Raw genomic sequence first — 21,531 nt, forward strand, 5'->3', positions numbered from 1 at the left:
AAGGCACCTGGAAACTTTAAGCTGCCAATTGAATTTAAGAACTTAAGAATTTAAGAATTATTGGTGAATTGATGGTTATTGAATGGTGATTGGATTTAGCACTGTTTAGTAGTAATTTTGTAGACTTAGTATTCTGAGTAGATTCTTGGGAGGCTCAACCACCATGACAGAAACAAAGATTAAAAAATTTCTGCAAGGTACCCCCCCGGCTGGAGGAGTAAGAGCAGGCCCAACAGGGTCAGCAGGCTCAGCACCGGTTCAGCAAGATGCCTTGGAAAAACTACAAAATATGGTTTCTGCGGGTTTCAAGCAGAATCAAGAAGCCCTAGAGGGGCTGAAAACTGATTTGATGTATCAGGTTAAAAAAACTAATGAACAATTGGCAGAATTTCAAAAACAACTATTGGCCAATACTCAGCAAGTTCATGGACTAACAGCCAAAGTCGACAGAATGGAGGAGCGTGATAGACAGACCGGCACGTTAGTCAGGGAACATCAAACAGAAATTATGGAGCTGGAGGACCGCGTGATGCGATTAGAAATGGAAAAGGCGGCAACGATCCTGCGTTTCCAAAATCTGCCTGAAGAGAAGGAGGAGGACTTAATCTATAAAATTATGGATATCCTAAGAGTTGATGATGAAGAATTACTGGAGGATGGCCCAAAAGACATCCTCTGGGCCAAAAGAGTGTCTTCAACTTACACAAGGAAATACAAACTTCCTAGGGAGGTGCAAGTCAAGTTTGCACGCCCAGAAATTACGGAGAGGATTTTACGGAAAGCTAGAGAATGTGAATTCAATTGGAAAGAAACCAAGATTAAAATTCTGAAAGAAATACCTTGGAGTGTGAGACAGCGGAGATTTAAATTTAAGAAACTATCTACTTGGCTAATTCAACATGAAATTCAATTCAGATGGCTGATCCCACAAGGTTTGTTTTTCACATTCCAAGCCAAAAGATTTAATATTACCACAGAGGCAAAGATGGAAGAATTCTGGAATGAACATGTGAAACCTAACGGATCTGATTCAGGAGAAGAACAGGAGCAAGAAGACTCCCCAAAACCTCTTGAGGGGGCGATTCCGAAAAAGAAGCACGAAAAGATCAAGACTAGACTTCAGAGCAGGAAAGACTTAGCCAATATACCGGATAGTAAGGATCTTCCAAAATGAATTCCAAACTGGGTACCAAAATACTTTCTCTGAACATAAACGGCTTAAATGAACCTGGCAAAAGAAGGAAGACATTCCAACAGTTGAGAAAATCGGATGCTCAAATTATTTGTCTGCAAGAAACTCATATTAGATATGATAATCGGAAGTACCTAGAAAATAAGAAATTAGGAATTTTATATTCCTCATGTGATCCATCCAAAAAGAAGAAAGGAGTCGCGATTTATGTTTCCCAACATATCAAGTCAAATTGCCTATACTCGGATGACCAAGGAAGAATTATCATAGTAGAAATTGAATTGAACGGACTTAAAATAATACTAGGGAACATCTACGCCCCCAATGACAACCAAGAAAAATTTTACCAAGCCTTGTATCTTAAACTGAGCGAATTCAATTCTGATAGGTACTGTATTGTGGGAGATTATAACGCAGTATTTGATATAAAAATGGATAAGAAATACGATGATCCTCAGAAGAGAAAGAAAAACCGTAATACAGTGCCGAATTCCTTTTTGCAAATGGTTGAGGAACTTAATTTGGTGGATGCGTGGAGAACAAAAAATCCGGTTACCACAGACTTTACGTTTTATTCTCACGCACATAAAACCTGGTCAAGAATTGATATGTTTTGGATATCTTTAAATATGATTCTCTCGGTCAGTCAGGCTGATATTCTCCCACAATCATATGCAGACCATAACCCAATTACGTTAATTCTGGAGCAGCAATCAAGAAATCCTCGATGGACTTTAAATTTGCAAATCTTAAGAGAAACACAATTTGTAGAATCAGCTAAAGAAGAAATTCAAGAATTCTTCAAGATTAATGTGGAAAAAGATACCAAAGTCCCAGTTATTTGGGATGCATTTAAGGCTTTCTTTAGAGGTGTTGCTATTAGATATACAGCGAGGAGGAATAGAGAACGTAAGAAAGCGTACAATGATCTCATAATGAAACTGCAACATCTTGAGAAGCAACAGAAAGCGAGAAATCCAAAGGAGGTGAAGGCCAAAATTAGTTTCATTCAACACAAGATTAATATTTTATTAGCAGAAGAAATCGAAAAAAAATTAAAATGGACAAGACAAAACCACTTTGAAAATGCAAACAAAGTGAGTAGATGGCTGGCATACAAATTAAGGAAAGAAAAGGAGAAAAAGATCATTAAAATGCTGAAAAGTGAAACCAATGAGGACTTATTTCAAAACTCTCAAATGGGAATCGTTATCCGAAATTTTTATAAGAACCTTTATAAGAAACAAAAAATTGAACAGTTAAATCAAGAAGATTACATAAAGAGAGTGGAGGTACAAAAACTAACTAAAGAACAACAAGTAAGTTTGGACAGTCCCATCTCAATACAAGAAATTGTGCAGGTAATTAAAACTCAAAAAAGTAATAAGACCCCAGGTCCGGATGGTTTACCGATTGAATTTTTTAGAACATTTGAAGATTTATTATTGCTACCTTTTAAGAGAGTTATTGAGGAGGCTTATAATACAGGGGTGATCCCGGATTCTTGGAAAGAAGCTTTAATTACACTTATTCATAAAGATGGCACTGATCCAGTAGAAGTCAAAAATTATAGGCCAATTTCACTTTTGAATAGCGACTACAAGATTTTTGCAGCGATACTCGCAAATAGATTGAAGAAAGTAATTCCAAGCCTGATTCATGAAGACCAAACTGGTTTTGTCCCAGGAAGATTAATGAATCAGAATGTGAGACTTTTGTTGAATGTAATTGAATATTATAAGGAACATCCGGATAAAGAATTTGCGGCAATTTTTGTTGATGCAGAAAAAGCCTTTGACAATGTTAATTGGAATTTTATTAAAGCTATATTGTCTGCAACTGGATGTGGTGAAAGGTACATCAGAATGGTGGAAGCGGTGTATTCAAAACAAATAGCAAAAGTGAGTTTTAATGGAGTAATGACAGACTCAATAGAAATTGAACAAGGTACAAGACAAGGCTGTCCTCTCTCTCCTTTACTTTTTATCTTAACGTTGGAACCGTTGATTAAGAAGATTAGAGAGGATACCCGAATTCAAGGTACAAGAATACACAGTATAGAGTTGAAGACTTTGGCATTTGCGGACGACCTCGTATTCATTTTGGAACAACCTGTTTCTTCGATACCTCTTTTGAAACAACAAATAAGAGAATTTGGCGAAGTCTCTGGCTTTAAGTTGAACGCTGCAAAGACTAAAATTCTATCCAAGAATATGACTGAGGACCAGATCCGGTTACTTGAGGAACTGTCAGGATTCAAACATGAGAAAAAAATTAAGTATTTGGGAATTCATCTTACAAATGATCTAAGGACTTTGTATAGAGACAATTATGAAAAAATATTAAAATCGATTCGTCATGACTTAACCAATTGGAAAGATCTTCAGATTTCACTTTTGGGCAGAATTGCAACAATCAAGATGAATATCCTCCCGAGAGTCCTGTTCTTGTTTCAGACAATACCAATTATGATACCCAAAATTTTTTTTCAACAACTTAATACCATGTCTAAGACTTTTATCTGGCAGGGCAAGAAGGCTAGAATTAAACTGAAAGTTTTACAAGACAGTAAGTTAAGAGGCGGCCTAGCTCTCCCAGATTGGAACCTATACTATAAAGCATGTGGCATGGCGTGGCTAAGAGATTGGTGTAAACTGGACAATAAGAGACTGTTGATCATTGAAGGCGCTGGCCTGGGTGAAGGGTGGCACAACTATATGTGGTACCATGCTCCTGCAAAAACGGGTCATTTCCTTAGGCATGAAATAAGAAGATCCTTGTACAAGATTTGGAGTGATATCAAGCTACAATATTTCTATACTCCCAAGTGGATATCTCCGATTGAAGCTTTGACTCACCCCAATCTGTATAACTGGGACAGCCCACAGGACTATGCATATTTATTGAATGATAAAAACGAACTGATTGAAGAAGAGATTGGCAAGTTAAGTTGGTGGCTTCAGTGTCAACTAAGATCAAGATTTCGGGCTGATAAAGAAAAAGGTTTTGTGAACACACAAATTGAGTTAGATTTGATTATAGAATCTAAGCAGAAAATGATCTCCAAGGTGTATGATTGGCTGCTACAAATTAAGATGAGTGACGAAGTGGTGAAGGAGACATGGATCCGTTGGCTCCAAGACTTTGGCTATAACATAGATTTAGAGGAATGGGAGAGATTATGGAAACAGAATTTAAAGCTGATAAGACCAGCAGATCTTAAAGAAAATTTATATAAAATGGTTTACAGGTGGTATCTTACACCTAATAGATTGGCAAAAATCTACCCCACATATTCAAACAAGTGCTGGAAATGTCGAGAAGTTAAAGGCTCTTTATTCCACATATGGTGGCAATGCAAATCAGCTAGAAAGTATTGGGTGCAAATTAACATCTGGACTCAAAAAATTTTAGAAACACAAATTACCCATGTGCCGGAACTATATCTCTTGAACATTTGCAGGCAGAAAGTGCCGGTAACAAAGTTGAAATTGCTAATGTATATAATTACAATTGCCAGAATACTATATGCCAAGTATTGGAAAGGTGAGAAAACCCCGAACAGAGAAGAGTTTATAAATAAACTATTAGAAACCGCTGAGGCCGACCTAATGTCCACAAGATTAAGAAATGGAAATGTGCAGAAGTGTCAGGAGGAATGGGATCCTGTGTACAAATGGGCTAAAAGTAAAGGATTTGACACGGAGTAACTATATTAAAACATGCCATAAATACTATCTAAGGAAAAGGTTAATGTTTAGTTTTAAACTACCTTATGTAAAGTACAGCTGAAATAATTGTGAAATTATAATTAGAAAACTTGTTCTTATTTTATCGAAACCTCTCCTCCCCCCCAGTGTGCTTGGTTGGGTAAGGGGGAATGGATGCTTGTATTTTGTCTATGGCCTAGCTTTTCATTAGGCTATGTACTATTTGTATGTGTTGCTCGTTGGTGTATATTTGTTCTTTTTCTTTCTCTTGTCTATGTATTGTTCTTTTCTATCTCAATAAAATGTAAAATTCTAAAAAAAAAAAAAAAAAAAAAAAAAAAAACAATTAAGCTTATACCTTGACTAAAATTTTGTCTTAAAAGGTGCCACTGGATCCAAACTTTGTTGTACTGCTTCATACCAACAAAGCAAGAGTCCAGTCTTAACTCCTGCTTTGTTGGTTCAACTGCTTCAGACCAAAGGCTGCCCACCTGCATCTATTTGAATGCATAGCTGAAATTGCGTGGTTTAAGCCCTTGTGAGGTAATCAAAGCGAGAAAGCAAGAAACCAAGTTTACAGGACTCATTGTAAAATGAGCATAAGCAGTACCGCAAATACTTGTAAATAGTAGAAAAGAGTAACATAGGGTTGCCAAGTCCAATTTAAGAAATATCTGGGGACTTTGGGGGTGGAGCCAGGAGACTTTGGGGGTGGGGCCAGGAGACATTAGGGGTGGAGCCAAGATCAAGGCTGTGACAAGCATCATTGAACTCCAAAGGGAGTTTCTGGCCGTCACATTGAAAGGGCCATCACCTTTTCAATGCCTTCCTTCCATAGGAAATAATGAAGGATAGGGGCACCTTCTTTGGGGGCTCATAGAATTGGACCACCTGATCCAATCTTTTTGAAACTTGGGAGGCATTTTGGGGAGAGGCACTAGCTGCTATACTGAAAATTTGGTGCCTCTACCCCCAAAAACAGCCCCCCCAGATCCCCGCGGATCAATTCTCCATGATTTTCTCTCCACAGGGAATAACAGAGTTCCCAGCAGACATTTCCCTCCCCTCCCCCCCCCGCCCGCTTTCTGATGACCCTGAAGCAGGGGGGGGGGAGCCTCCAAATCGGGGATCCCCTGCCCCCACCTGGGGATTGGCAACCCTAGAGTAGCACCTTCCTAACAAGGTAATAAGTATTCCCATTAGAAGAAAATTATTTTTAACTAGTACTAAAAAATGAGAATCAACCACTCAGAATGTGTTCTCTCCCTCCAACCTTCTTAGAAAAGAAGGCAGAACGATCATCAAGAACGGAGAAGCAGCTACAATAAAGTAGCACTTCCCGTCTGCTTCACGCTCAGGAGAGAACACTTTGCCTCGTCCTCGTGGTTGGCTCGCCCGATCACTTTCGAATGCACTTCTCTAGTTAGGAACTATAGAAATGATCCCTGAAAGTATAGTCTTAACGAACAACCTCACGGCTCCAGCACGAAGCTCTGTTGAGTAGTTCTCCAAGTCACAGTTGCCAAACTCAACCCACCCCTGGTCGCCCGTTTCCCTTCGGAGGATTGATTTCAGACACCAATAACTATTTGTTTTTTAAAAAACTGTTCAAAGTTTAATAAAACAAGGTTTTAAAACATCGTATTTACTAAAAAAGGCGTCTCCCCGCGCGGCTTCAGATTTGCATACAGCCAATCATTTCCCCTGCCGTTTTCCCCGGAACTTGCTAGCTTCGTGCTCGCTCATTGGCTCTTCGAAAGCCATGTGCTTTCCAATCACCTTCTAGAAGAGGATTAACTACTTCAATGCTACTCCGTTTAAATACAGCCTTTCGTGGTTCTTTATGCCCAGACTTTGCTTACGAGGAATATTGCATGAAATTGTTCTGTAAACCAGAAAGCCGCTGCTGAAACGGCTTCTTCACTCGAGAGAAAAAAAATTAAATCTTTAGCACAGTTAACGTAGGAGTCTCCAGATACGGCCTGGAGATCTCCCGGAATTACAGCTGATGTCCAGAAAACACTGATTGGTTCCCCTGGGGAAAATGGGTGTCTCTGGAGAGCGGACTATTTGGGAATGCGGCCTGCTGAGGTCCCTCACCCCAGCTCCCCCCCCCCCCCGTGAAATCTTCAGCAATCTCCAACAAGTGTCCCCTCTAAACTAAGTTAGTGTGAGCTAGGCTCATAGTTTTTTGGCTCACAGATTTTTGTCTTTGCTCATGAAAAATGGCCCCAGAGCAAACGAATGTATGCATTAGCTCACAACTTTAATGCCAGTAGCTCACAAAGTAGAATTCCTGCTCACAAGACTCCACAGCTTAGAGGGAACATTGTTCCCAACCCAGAGTTAGCAACCCTAATTATTGATTTGATTTATATCCCGCCCTCCCCGCCGAAGCAGGGAAGTCCTACTGAACAGAGTCAAACTTTATCCCTGAGTAATCACAGATAGGATGGCAGCATTAAATAAGCCACTCTCAAGCTGTGGAAGATGGCAGGAAACTGCTGGCCAGCCTCACAGGGCAGTTGTAAAGATTTCCGCTAAGATAATTTCAGGCGGGTAACTGTTGGTCTGAAGCAGTGGAACAAAGTTTGAGTCCAGTGACACCTTGATTGTGAGCCAGTGGGAGAGTATTTTAGCCACCCAACACACACTTGGTGACACCGAAGTCACCGTTCCTCAATAAAAGTCTTCCTTGGGGTCAGCGACGCAAAACTGCTGGATTAGAAAGCAACAGTTCAGTGGCACCTTAAAGACTAACAAAATTTGTGGCAAAGTATGAGCTTTCATGCATCACTGCTCACTTACATGAAGTCTTTTAAGGTGCTACTGGGACTCTCACTCCTTTCAACCGCTACAGTCAAATGTCTTGCTGAATTAGCATTTACCACCTGATTGCATTTCCTGAGGATTCAACAAAGACCAGGGAGTTCTGACTTGTTGCAGTGCCAATCATATATATGCGATGTCCATTGAGTTCAGTGCCAATCATAAATGTGTTATGTCCGCTGAGTTCAGTAAGACTCCCTTGCTGCTTTAGGCAATTTAGCAAAATTATGAATACTGTGATCAACAGTTATTGATATTACAGTTACTGTAATCCTGACATTTGAATTTTATGTAAAAAAATAATCTTGATTTTTATGGGCATTTGACTGCTGACAGTCTACCTAAAACATCTGAGAAGTGTGATGCAATGCAGAAAAGCTTATGTCTGAATCACAGATTTTTAGCAAGCACGTGCCTTTGTGGAATAGGCCCCACTGAATTAGTTAGGGTCTGCACTGTGCATCAAAGCCGGGCATCATTCCTTTGCGGGCTTGCTTAAAAGCATATCCTACTGAATAAAGCAAGCCTTGATCTTGAGCAAACATACAGAAGCCTATTACTTTATTACATTTTTACAAGAATATTAATGGAAGCAGAACACTCCCAGCTAGATTCACATACTAAAGGAAATGAGTGTATACTTGGAAAAGAGCTGCCAAAAGAAGGCTTGATTATCTATTCTGCATTCTTTTAGAAAGAAAGCAAACATCAAGAACATCAAAGCAACAATACCTGCTTGGTTCACTCTCACATGAGAACACTTTTGAGGTCTTCTCACAGCTGGCAAGACAAACCAATTTCAAATACACTTGTCTAGTTTGGACACTACAGAAATTACTCCTAGAAGTATAGTATTAAAAAACTGTTCCTCCCAGGTCCGGATGCAGATATAGTCTTTATTAGGTCTCTTGGCTTGTCCTGTGCACAAACTGCTCCTTGCTTTAGAAACACAAACCAAAACGGAGCGCTTCCCCAAATCAAAGAGCCAGCCCCAATTTTCCTGCATTTCTTCAATGCTGGAAGCACTTTGGAAGCACCCACAATGCATGGACTTTGTTTCTGCAGCAACTGCCCATTCGTAACCACCTGCCTTCAATATAGAAATATGCTTGGCTTAGAACCTTGCAGAATTTTGTGATTTGCTAAGACTCTGAGGCAGCCATTTTGTGATTAGCACTATAGTATCCACTACTAACTATCTCTCTCTTAAAATTCCAAATTCTAGGCTTAACAAGGCTGGGGACCTCAAAATTAGACAATACAGAAATTACCCCTGAAAACGTATATTTAACCAACAGACTTTCCCTCCCACAGCAGACTGAGCACATGGCTTTTCAGAACAGGACTGAGCACTTCCTCAAGCAGCTTTTTCTTCAATGAATTATATTACAAAACTTTAAACATCCACCAACACTAAAATATTGCATCAGTATCTGTGTACATTTAACAAATGTTGTTCTGCAAAGTTTTTAAAAGCTATGACTACCAATAGCAATCATCACCACAACACTTCCTGTAAAAAAATAAACATTTCTATACCATCTATTCATCTGTGTTGGTTTGGCTGGGCACTTTGTGACATTCAATCACCTCTACATTTGATTTAGTGCCTTATTTTACTATTTATTTCTGAGTGTTTGCAGCATCCAAAGAATCATGAATCTAAGTCCTGTGAACCTTGGGAGGCTTTCACTTTAGTTGTCTCCACACAAGTTATTTGCCCTGGTTTCCCTGGCTTTTCCCCAATCTTTCCCAAGCATGCTTTGCAACTGAGTAAGAAAAACCTGGAAAAGCCCTTGTAATGAAGGGGAGGACATTAACTGGCACTGGCACTGGCAGAGCTTCCACACTGGCATGTGGAAGCTCTGCTGCTGCTGCATTGTACTGGCAGCAATGGGGAAAATATTCAAGCCTGTCCTCATGTGGAAAATCCCTTTCTCAAACTGCTGCTCTCCCCCAGACACTTGACAAGTATTATCTTAACAGTTCTTCCAGCAATCCTTATAAATCAGACCAGTGTTATTGCGATTAAACAGTGTGGTATAGTTGAACCGAGACTGGAAACAACTATTTTCAAATCCCCACTCAGCCCTGAAGCTCACTGGGTCAGTTGCTCTTTCAGCCCTGCCTCCCTGGCAGGGTTGTTGTTACAAAGATTAACTGGACAGCTCTTTCCAATCTTAGTTCAACTACACCACACTGCACAGCTACACCACACTGCACTACACCACATTGCAGTAACACACTGGCCTGATTTATAAGGATCACTGTGAGAATTGTTGAAATAACATTTGTCAAGCATCTGGGGAGGAGAGTAGCAGTTTGAGACAGAGGGGTTTTCCACATGGGGACAGGCTTGTCTATACTGCAAATAGAAAATGGAAGACAAGAAAGAGTGCACTGTCAAGAAACACTGAGCAAAAAGTAAGATATGAAGCAGACACCTCCTGGGTAAAAAGTCACACTGTTCACCACTCTGCTACTTCAAATCAAAATCAAAGGAATCAAAGAAAAAGACCCCCACATTTCTTTAAAGATATTAATTACATTTTGTATTACACTTGGGTGAACATTATCTGCTACATTTCTATTCCACTTTCCTCCACATAGAATTTAGGGTGGTGTATATGATTCCCCTCCCCTTCTCCAGTTCATCTTTAACAACCCTGTCAGGTTGTTAAAACAGCAACTGATCAAGTGAGTTTAATGGCTGTGGGGATTTTAAAACAGCTGTTTCCAGTCTTAGTTCAACTACACCACGCTGCTTATGCATGCTCTTCATTACGTATGCAATTATATTAAAATACACCTACTAAATAGCTCAGAGAAAAACTGCGGCCCTCACCTTGTTGCAGAAGCCTTTTCACTTTCCTGCAATTCCCTTCCTTTACATATTCATGCAATTCTGCCTCCAGTGAATTTGTTCTAAACTTGCCAAGCCGGACAGGGCAAGGGACAGGAAGAGCATGGGCCATGATTCCTGGATAACAGAATGAAAGTTGGGAAGATTTTTACAATCAGGGGGGGAAACTCAGGTCAATGCTGCTCCAACCCAGCATTGCATGCTTCATTCTCACTGAACTCTGTGAGGTTTACAAGGTGCTGAGTGCAACTACATAAAAGCCTGCCAGGGGAGGTATAGCCTAACACAAAAGGGGTGCTACCGGATGTGGAGCCACAAACACAGAAAAAGCCCAATTGCAGCTGGGGGAGGGGGAGGTTTAATTTTAGAAATACACTGGAAAATAAGAGTGAGAGAGAATGAAACTAACACTGTGGTGGCAACTGCCACTGAAAAGTTACTTTAATTTGCCCAGTCAATCAGATCACCAGTGGCTATTCAGAGGCCCTGTTAGGCAACTGCCTGACTTGGCTGCACCCACTTTCAAACAACCCTTGATGGGTGCCAGGAAAGGCATTGGTGGGTGCCCTAGCTCCCATAGAAACCACCAGGTTGGGGACCCCTGGTCTAGACCAACTGATTCCCAAGAATGAAAAAAAAGATCAGCTTTGTACTTGCTGTGGGTTACTATGCAAAGCACTTCTCCCTCACTATGCATTGAATACTACATTAAGTTTTTAAAATTCATTTACGCCCCACCCTTCTCCCCATTGGGACCCCAAAGTGGCTTATATTTTCCCCCATTCCTCTATTTAATGGAGGGATCAATTTTTATACCTTTTCAGGCAAACTCTACCTGTACGAATTTTAAGTAATGACTGGAGAAACAGCATTTATTAATTAATTCTGCCCCCTCCTCAAGGCTTCCATATGTTTAATCCTCCCCTTAAACTACCTTTCAGTTCCACACTCTTGCCCTCAGCATTTCTGTACATTTCTTCATATTCCTCTAAACTCCAAATCTCCAGCTGTATCCAGGGGGGATGCCAAAAGCCCCTTCCAAATCATCAGCAAATCACTTCCCAGCTATCCCACTAATAAATCCACTTTCCCTCAGCATCATTCTACCTCTTATCCAGTTGCCCACTCTGCCCATGCTCAGTAACATCTATACTCAACTGTCACTCAATGCCATAGAATCCAACAGTTAGTGCCTAAGCACTGGTGGTTGCTTGTGATGGGAAGTGCCAGCAACTCTCAGATGACTTACGAAGACCAGTGTTCCCTCTAAGTTGAGTTAACATGAGCTAGCTCACAGATTTTTAACCTCCAGTTCACACATTTTTGTCTTACTTCAGGAAAAATGGTCCATTGGTCCCCATTGGTCGAGGCTCCTCCCTTGGGAAGGAGAAGGGGGAGGCAGAGGTTGCTTTGCCAGGCTCTCTCAGTTGCGCAGCAGAGCTACTGAGCCAAGCCTCTCTTCCTTCTACTTGCTGAGGCTCCTCCCTCCCCCCAGTCCCCTGGGGAAGGAAGGAAAGAGCCATAGCTTCCTTCTTCATCTTTGCCCAATTCCCTGCATCCCATGGGAGAAATACAAAGAAAGCACCTTTAAGACTAATAAGCGCTTATTTTTTGTAAGCATGTTTTAAGTTTATATATATATATATATATATATATATATATATATATATATATATATATATATATATATATATATTTGTGTTTGTCTATATCCTTTATAAAGTTTAAATCTTTGCTACCTAATTTTAAATAGATATACACACATGGCCCGGCCCAACATGGCTTGGCCCAACCCGACATGGTCCAACAAGATCTCATTTATGTCAGAACCGGCCCTCATAACAAATGAGTTTGACACCCCTGCTTTACAGTATTCCTCACATATGCTCCAAAGGTGTATTCTGGTTACAAAAAGCTGCAATCCAGGACACGTGTTTGCAAGCACACTCCCATCTGAATTCACTTTTGAGTAAACAGTTTGACAGAAGCTTGAAACACGAGCTGTGGACGGGTGCTTACTGACACAATCATGTGTTAGTCCTGCTTGATTTTGCAAAATTTGCAAAAAAATTGCAAAAATTGCAGGAAAAGATATCAGAAATCACCTATATGTTAAATTTTCAATGTCCAAGTCTTAAAAGTATTCCATTAGTTCTCATTTCTGACTATGTGAAAAAGGATTACCTAAATATACATTTAGAACATATTTTGGCAGCCAAAATTTTTGCAGGAAACATGAATATTAAAAACTAGATTAACAAAAACTGGCCAAGTGCCAGCCTTATGAGCTTAAGCAAAATGAAAAATGGAAGGCAGTTGAAGCCTGCTTTCTGTCAACTTGGAAACCTTTTCTTGTTTTTTTGGCAGCAAAAACTGAAATTGGCTTCAAATGTGTTATTCTTTGTTTTGAAATGAGACCTAATTCAAATTATCCTTATATGCATGTAGAAGTCACCCCCCATTTTTATCATTTCTAATTATATTTGTACAAATGTTTATTTTCTTCTTTTTAAATCTTTTTTTGTACCAGCTACAGGCCTCCTGGAAACCATAAACCCTTAAACAAGGAAGTGAGCCTTTGGACTAAAAAAGCCTTGCTACCTAACCAGGGTTGGTACATCCAGATGTGGTTTTGCACTCTTGCATACAATCCCTCCCCTCTCCCATCAAGCAAGAACCTTGAAATCAATCAGAAAACCCTATTTTGAGAAAGAGAAAAAGATATTTAGAAAATGTGTAGGTCACCTCTCCAGAGACCTGCTCAAGGGCATCTCACAAAGTAAAAACAATACCTTAGGGGAAAAAACATATTTGTCCATAAAAGTTGTACAGATTGAGATAGGAAGAATGCCTACAGAATTTAGGCCGACTGACTGATCAATTAATAATCCACAACGGATGCAGGGAGGGGGAGATATTAGCCCAGGATCTGGCTGCATGCAGGCAGGCAAAATCCCCATAGATCCCACTCTCCCCCCCCTTGCCTCTAGGGCCAACGGGGCTGGGGTTGCCCAAAATCAGGTCTGGCTTATTATCTTATTCACTTAATTTTGGGTTACCAGAGGACCTCTTTCGAGAGGACATGTCCTGTTTTTTTGGAACCCATCCTCTTTTGGACTTTAAAAAAAAGCAAACAGGACGAAAATACCCTTTTGGGGGGTTGGACAGTTAGGGGAATATCCCTGGTTAGTAGCAACGACCACTGTTTAAATAGTAGGGCTATTTAAAAGATTTCTCCCAGGGACCACTTGATTGAAGTAGTCAGTCGGGAAACAAGACTCCTTTTTTTGCTTTTGCAAATGTGGTAACCCTGGACCATAGGGCATGTTTGTGAGGCAGAATTTGCCATTTTAGCCTCTAATGTTATTCTGTAATTTTAGATTTTATATATTTTAAATGGTGTTTTTTTTTTTAACTGCTGGGTGGTTTTTTTATGACGTAACCCGCCCCGAGCCTGTCCTACGGGAAGGGCGGACTAAAAATCGAACAAAAATTAAAAATTTCTATAAACCGCCTTTCTCCTCAATGGGGCCCTAAAGCCGCTTACAGCATCACGCTCCTCTTGACATGGAAGTTATCCCACCACCATTAGATTCGGCGGGGTTTACTCCCAAGTCAGCCTTGCCTAGGATCGCAGCCTCACAGGGCGATGGAGAAGGAGGCGGCGGCTCTTCCGAGGGAGGGAAGGGAGCCGTCCCCTTTGGGCCGTCCCGGGGCGGGGACAGTTGGCGGAGCCGTCCCCCTGCTGCGAGCCTCCTTCATGGAGCAGCCGCGAGAGCTGGGCAGTTTCCCCTTGCCTCCCAGTCTGCGGGCCAAGCTGGTCGCCGCCGGCTTCCAGACGGCTGCGGAGGTGCTCGACGTCAGGCCCTGCGAGCTCAGCAAAGGTAGGCCTCAGCAGACGAAGCCGGGCCCGACGGAGGAGCGCCGCTTGACGCTTCCCGCCAAAACTCGCCCCGCTCTGTCCCTCAGGCGAACAAGCACTCGGCTTCCCCCTTGCCCGGTAGATGGTTCGGGCCGCTGTCGCAGCAGCAGCAGGAGGGGCTGCACCATTTCGGGCAGCAGATGGGGGGGGGATGTTTGGAGAAGGGGAAAAAAAGAGAACGGGTTTTCCGACGAACTGTTTCAAACCAGTGATCATCGCTATGGGAAATCTCTTTTTAAACACCCTTGCTGTTTTTAAGCTGTTTGTTGAGAGGGACTGTGGCTCAGCGGTAGAGCGCCTTGGCATGCAGAAGGACCCAGGTTCAATACTCCAATTAAAAGGTCTGGTAGGAGGTGACGTGAAGGCGGCTGCCAGTTTGAGTAGGCAATGCTGACCTTTATGGACCAAGGGCCTTGATGCACAAGGCAGCTTCTTATAGAAGAAGAAGATATTGGATTTATATCCCGCCCTCCACTCCGAAGAGTCTCAGAGCAGCTCACAATCTCCTTTCCCTTCCTCCCCCACAACAGACACCCTGTGAGGTAGATGAAGATATTGGATTTATATCCCGCCCTCCACTCCGAAGAGTCTCAGAGCGGCTCACAATCTCCTTTACTTTCCTCCCCCACAACAGACACCCTGTGAGGTAGATGAAGATATTGGATTTATATCCTGCCCTCCGCTCCAAAGAGTCTCAGAGCGGCTCACAATCTCCTTTACCTTCCTCCCCCACAACAGACACCCTGTGAGGTAGATGAAGATATTGGATTTATATCCTGCCCTCCGCTCCAAAGAGTCTCAGAGCGGCTCACAATCTCCTTTACCTTCCTCCCCCACAACAGACACCCTGTGAGGTAGATGAAGATATTGGATTTATATCCCGCCCTCCACTCCGAAGAGTCTCAGAGCGGCTCACAATCTCCTTTACCTTCCCCCCCCCCACAACAGACACCCTGTGAGGTAGATGAAGATATTGGATTTGTATCCCGCCCTCCACTCCGAAGAGTCTCAGAGCAGCTCACAATCTCCTTTGCCTTCCTCCCCCACAACAGACACCCTGTGAGGTAGATGAAGATATTGGATTTATATCCCACCCTCCACTCTGAAGAGTCTCAGAGCGGCTCACAATCTCCTTTCCCTTCCTCCCCCACAACAGACACCCTGTGAGGTGGGTGGGGCTGAGAGCGCTCTCACAGCAGCTGCCCTTTCAAGGACAACCTCTGCCAGAGCTATGGCTGACCCAAGGCCATTCCAGCAGGTGCAAGTGGAGGAGTGGGGAATCAAACCCGGTTCTCCCAGATAAGAGTCCGCACACTTAACCACTACACCAAACTGGCTCTTCTTATGTGTTCCAGCTGTGAAAACTGCTACTAACTAGGAATATCCCTACCTTCCAACCCAGAACAAACTGGTGTTCAAGATAATCGCTACTAACTAGGAATATTCCTAAACCTCCAGGCCAGACACCAAAAAAGAGAGAGAGAATATCTTGTTAACCCTACAGGAGAGAGGATCTCTGTCTCTTTGTAAAGCAAACGAACTCCCTTGGACTTAAAAACAATTAGGGCAGGGAGAAAGGCTGTAAGCCTGCCTGCTGCTAGGCCAGGGGTGGCGAAACTTGTGCTTAATGTAAGAGCCACATAGAATAAATGTCAGATGTTTGAGAGCCCCAAGGCATCAGATGTTTGAGAGAAGGAAGGACGGCAGATGTGGAAGGGAGAGGTGGAAAGAAAGACGGTTTAAATGCATTCTCCAAGCTGCTGGCTGCCTTGACTTGGAGCAGGACCGGATCTACATGTTTTTTGAGGGGGGGGGGATTCAAAAAATGACACCCCCTTGTGGGCCCATTCTATCTTATGGGCCCATAGAATAGGATGGACTCTCTACCCAATTTGTTCCCCCCCCCCTTCTGGCAGCGCCCCCTCCGCCCCTCTCTAGATCCAGCCCTGGCTTGGAGAAACGATTTAAAGAGAGAAATGCCTTCTCCAAGCTGGCTGACCGAAAGCCACACAATAAGTGTGAAAGAGCCACATGTGGCTCCCAAGCCACAGTTTGGCCATCCCTGTGCTAGGCCATTTTATGTTTGGGGAGTTCTCTCATGGAGTGTAGCGTTTAAAAATGTAGCCTGAAGGGATGGGTTATGGCGTTACAACCTCAGCTGTATTTGGGTTTTTTTTTAAAAGTAATAATGAATGTGTACAGCAGCATCGCGTATGTCATCCCTTATTGCAGGGGTGGCCAGCAGTAGCTCTCCAGATTTTTTTTTTGCCTACAACTCCCATCAGCCCCAGCCATTGGCCATGCTGGCTGGGGCTGATGGGAGTTGTAGGCAAAAAAAAACCATCTGGAGAGCAGCCGTTGGCCACCCCTGCCTTATTGCCTTTCTGCGCTGGTAGATCCAGGTGTGAGCAGCCGTGTTGGTCTGAAGCAATAGAACAAGGTTAGAGTCCAGTGGCACCTTTAAGACCAACAAAGTTTTATTCAGGGTATGAGCTTTCCTGTACAGGCAAGCTCACACCCAGAATAAAACTTGGTTGGTCTTAAAGGTGCCACTGGACGCTCCCTTTCTGCGCTGTCGGTTTTATGGCTGCTGGATCAAATGGGTTCATTGCTGCCTGTGTAACCCTGAGTCCACTAGATGGAGTTAAAGAACTGGGGTTTGTTGCTTTAATTTCAATCGTTCTTCAAGTTTTTAAATGCTGAACAAGTAGGAAAATTGCTCATTTTTTAATAGGCAAGCGCAAGCGTGTATGTATCTACAGGGTGCCCCAAGACTGTCTGGCACCGTAGGCAAGGCTAACTTCTGGAGCCCCCCCCCACCTGCACTGATAATATCACCAAGTCACATGGGGGGGCACCCAATTTGGTGTCCCCGGAAGGCCAGCACCCTAGGCAATCGCCTAGTTGCAGGGCCAGCCTCGTGTATATATATATATGTATAAGACACACTTTGGATTGCAATCTCCTTTATTTATTTTATTTTTTATTTATTTATTTATTTATGATTTATTGTTGTTTATTATTAGATTTATATCCCGCCCTCCCTGCCGAAGCAGGCTCAGGGTGGCTCACAACAGTGAAACAGTAAATTACAATAAAATATCAATTCACAATTACAACAATAAAGAGTATACAACAAGAAAACAGTTTGCTGCTAGTATCAAATTTTCAATGGCATTTCATGCTCTTAGGTATCCTTTTGTATTTATAAAATGTTAGCCACCCTGAGCCCGCCTCGGTGGGGAGGGCGGGATATAAATAAAATTTTATTATTATTATTATTATTACTACTACTACTATATCGGCAGTTTAATTAAGAGGCTAGCTGGCAATTTAGTTAAAGGCTAGCTGAAAAAATGTTGTCTTGCAGGCCTTGTGGGAGGGTACGAGGAAGGCTGGAAGGGTAGGCGCTTTCGTGAGCTTTCAGATACCAACCTGAAGAAGTGACTCACGAAAGCTCAGCTACCTGGATTCTTGCTCTTTTCATAAACCAGACTCATCTTTCAGTGCATTTCTGCATCCCTCCTAGCCTTTCCATACTAAATGTTAAGAATAAGAGGTAAATGTCTTACATTTGTATAATTTATTCACAACTCATTTTGGATCTTTGCTGCCACATTTTTTGGTAAATCAGCATACACTAATTTATTTTTTTGTTTTAGATTAGCATACACAAGGCCCAGGCTAGCCTTATCTCATCAGATCTGGGAAACTAAGAACAGTCAGTATTTGAATGGAAGACCACCAAGGAAGTCCAGGGTCACTACATCCCGCCCTTCCCACAAAAGTGGCTCAGGGCGGCTCACAACAGATAATAAGACATAAAATTAAATTAGCATTTAAATATATAAGCAGTTAAAACAGTCAAAACATTTAAAACCTTAAAACATCGAACCTTATAACAGTATGAATAGCAAGAATCTGGTAAAGCTACATTAGTTTCCCATATCAGTTAGGTGTAAGCTAACCGGAAGAGGGTTGTCTTACAGGCCCTGCGGAACTGAATAAGGTCCCACAGGGCCCTCACCTCCTCCGGTAGCTGGTTCCACCATGTAGGGGCCATAACAGAGAAGGCCCTGTCCCTAGTAGATTTAAGGCGGGCTTCTTTTGGCCCAGGGATAGCGAGAAGGTTTTGGGTTCTCGACCTCAGTACTCTCTGGGGAACATGTGGGGAGAGACAGTCCTTCAGGTAGGCAGGTCCCAGGCCATATAAGCCTTGAGGCCTTGTGCTTGCTTGTACGTTTGATATAATTCATGCACACATGCATGCGCACACACACACACACAGAGTAGACCACCTCCGTGCTAAATTACTGTAACTTGCTTTATGGAGGGCTAACCCTTCAGACGGACCCAGAAATTACAACTGGCCCAGAATGCAGCAGCATGGGTTCTTACTGGAACTCCATGGCTAGTGCACATTTAGCCAATGCTCCATCAGTTGCACTGGCTCCAGGTTGAATACCAGATCAGGTTCAAGGTTCTGGTATTAACTCTCAAGGCCCTAAATGGTCTGGGGCCAAAATATCTTTGGGATCATCTTTCCCAGTGTACCCTGCCCTCCCTCCCCAAGAGCACTGTGCTCAGGAGAAAAAAAACCTGCTGGTGGTCCCTGGCCCGAAAGACATCCAGCTGTCCTCAACCACAGCCTGAGCTTTTTTGGCACCGGCCCCAATCTGGTGGAACTTTCTGTGTAATAACATCCACGGCCTGTGAGATTTACGGTAATGCAGTTCCGCAGGGCCTGTAAGGCAGAGGCATTCTGCCAGGCATATGGTTGAGGACAGCGACAGTTTTCCACCCTGCCTTTTCCCACCCCTTTCTCACCTCCCTCCCATGGGGTAGTAGTAAAATAAATTCATTTTAGGGCCAACTGATACTCTTATATGGTTTACTGGTTTAATTGTTTCAGTGAAGCTCCGTCTTCAAGGATGCAACTATCCAGACTGGGCCAATATACTAGAATATTAGGGCAGGGGGGAAAAAATCAACATATACATGATTTTATATTTGTTACACTTGGCCCATTTTGCCAGTTCCCCTTCTAAAAATGATATAAGTAGCTACCACTTATAAAGTGGGTTGTGGGGTTTTTTAGAAGGGGATCTACATGGCTGAGTTCAAACCTGTTGGGAAACGTACAGTGCAGACCTAAGAGTTACTCGATCTCAGTGGGTTTAGACTGGAGTAACTTTCCTTAGGGTTGCGCTGTTAGTTCATGCTGACTGTATGGTGCTTCCACTGTGGTAGCGGTATTAATCTATTGCAGCTCATCTGACCAATCCCATCATTCATAAAACGGTGTAAGTGGTTCAAGATCCCACACAGAACCTGACTTGCTTTATCATGCTAGGCCTCTCTTGGCTCCCTCTTTCCCCTTCTGTAATTTTCTGCAAACATGAGGGAAATTATTTTCTTTCTTCCCATTGTATCTGATGAAGTATAGTCTGACTAACTAAATGTTGACCTTTAAGGTGCCGCTGGATTTCTGTTCTGCTTTATAGACTGAGCAAAAAAAAAAATCGAATATATATGAATTATTTTGATAATGTAGGGAGAAGGATTTCTCCCTTCCCCTCCTTTCTCATAATAGTAAGATCTGGGCTTGCTCACTCACAGTGGGTTCAGGACCACTGCCTCCTTCTAATGAACTTGAGGAACTCACAACTACAAGATGTCAGCATGGCCACCAACTCAGATAGCTATTAAAACTTTGACAGTTAAGTAGAAATCCCATGTTCAGATACAGTATTCTGTTGGATAACAGATACTTGGGACCATCAAAGGGGAGGGGAGGTGCTTCCATATCCTGCTGGTGAATTTCCCAGCAGCATCTGGTTGGCTGCTTACTGTTGGAGATTGTGCTTGGTTTAGGTAGCTATTTATAGGTAGATAGGTGCTCAAAAGGAAAATAACATGAATGGAAGAATACATTGATTTCCTTTTGAAAAACGGCTTCAGAAACCAGATGAAGGTGACTGAGGTGGGATGTAATCTTTAGGAAAATCACAAACGGCATAAACAGAAATTATTCACATCTTGAAACAAGAAGGAAAATATTATTCCAGGTGGCGATGAGCAAAGGCTTCTTTGCTGCAGCTGCTGAGCTGTGCTCCAGGTAATGAGCATGCTCAGAGGCAGATGATACAGAAACATTAAAAAGTAGTGACGGGTAAAGTGTTGTCTTTAAAATCAAAACAGAGACACAACAGGCAACCTCTGGATGGGTTGTTGTGAGGCTTTTAAAAATTATGTGTATCCTGCTCCAGGTGACCTCTCATCCGGCCACACATGGTTAATGTGGCAACATCTCATATTCTCATACCATTCCCAAGGCATAATTGGAAGAACTCTTACTTACTAGACCAGGGGTGTCAAACTCATTTCTGTGGGCCGAATCTGACATAAATGAGACCTTGTCAGGCTGAGCCACGTGTACCTATTTAGGTAGCAGAGATATAAAATTTATAAAGGACTCATACAAATGCAATTAATTTTTTAAAAAAACTTAAAACATTAGCACTTGTTTGTCTTAAAGGTGTTTTCTTTGTATCTCTCCTGTGCAATTTATGGAACTGGGCAAAGGAAGCTCTGGCTCTTTCCTTCCTTTCCCGGGGGGAGCCTCAGCCAATAGAAGAAAGAGAGCTGCTGCTTGAAGGGCATGGTGATCAGTCTAATAGAAGGAAGAGAGGCTTGACTCAGTAGCTCTGCTGTGCAATTGAGAGAGCCTGGCAAATCAAGCTATTCCTCCCCTCCCCCTTCCTCAAGAGAAGAGCCTCAGCCAATGGAGAAAATAGAGGCTTTGCTCTGTAGCTCCTGTGCAATTAAGCAAGCTGTGATCCAGAAGGAAGCAAGAGAGAGGGAGAAGGAAACAGATGACTGCCAGTTGCTCGAGGGCCTGATAGGAGCCCTCTGGGGCCCTGATTCAGTCCCCGGGCCACATGTTTGACACCCCTGTACTAGACAATTCAAGAATAGAGAAATTAAAGTGTACAATATAACCAAGATTGTCCCC

At 42.6% G+C, this 21,531-nt stretch overlaps 2 protein-coding genes and 2 non-coding genes across 5 annotated transcripts in view; 1 reads left to right on the forward strand and 3 right to left on the reverse strand.

Annotated features, from left to right (window-relative positions):
* TEX14 (testis expressed 14, intercellular bridge forming factor) overlaps positions 1–10,713 on the reverse strand; it is a 68,055-nt gene extending 57,342 nt beyond the window's left edge. The window contains exon 1 of the mRNA XM_060258980.1: positions 10,577–10,713. Coding sequence (XP_060114963.1) covers positions 10,577–10,706 — 130 coding nt within the window. The 5' untranslated portion in view covers positions 10,707–10,713. The remainder of the gene's footprint in view (positions 1–10,576) is intronic.
* LOC132587419 (small nucleolar RNA U3) lies at positions 6,146–6,363 on the reverse strand. The gene has a single exon (XR_009556427.1). It is a non-coding gene; the product is annotated as a small nucleolar RNA U3 (small nucleolar RNA).
* On the reverse strand, positions 8,383–8,587 carry LOC132587420 (small nucleolar RNA U3). The gene has a single exon (XR_009556428.1). It is a non-coding gene; the product is annotated as a small nucleolar RNA U3 (small nucleolar RNA).
* Positions 10,714–14,225: 3,512 nt separating the features above from the next.
* RAD51C (RAD51 paralog C) overlaps positions 14,226–21,531 on the forward strand; it is a 57,564-nt gene continuing 50,258 nt past the window's right edge. For both annotated transcript variants that reach the window (XM_060258817.1, XM_060258819.1), the window contains exon 1: positions 14,226–14,478. In XM_060258817.1, coding sequence (XP_060114800.1) covers positions 14,244–14,478 — 235 coding nt within the window. In that variant the 5' untranslated portion in view covers positions 14,226–14,243. The remainder of the gene's footprint in view (positions 14,479–21,531) is intronic.

This window comes from Heteronotia binoei, chromosome 18 (genome assembly GCF_032191835.1).
Source record: "Heteronotia binoei isolate CCM8104 ecotype False Entrance Well chromosome 18, APGP_CSIRO_Hbin_v1, whole genome shotgun sequence".
In the NCBI taxonomy this organism is placed as follows: domain Eukaryota; kingdom Metazoa; phylum Chordata; class Lepidosauria; order Squamata; family Gekkonidae; genus Heteronotia; species Heteronotia binoei.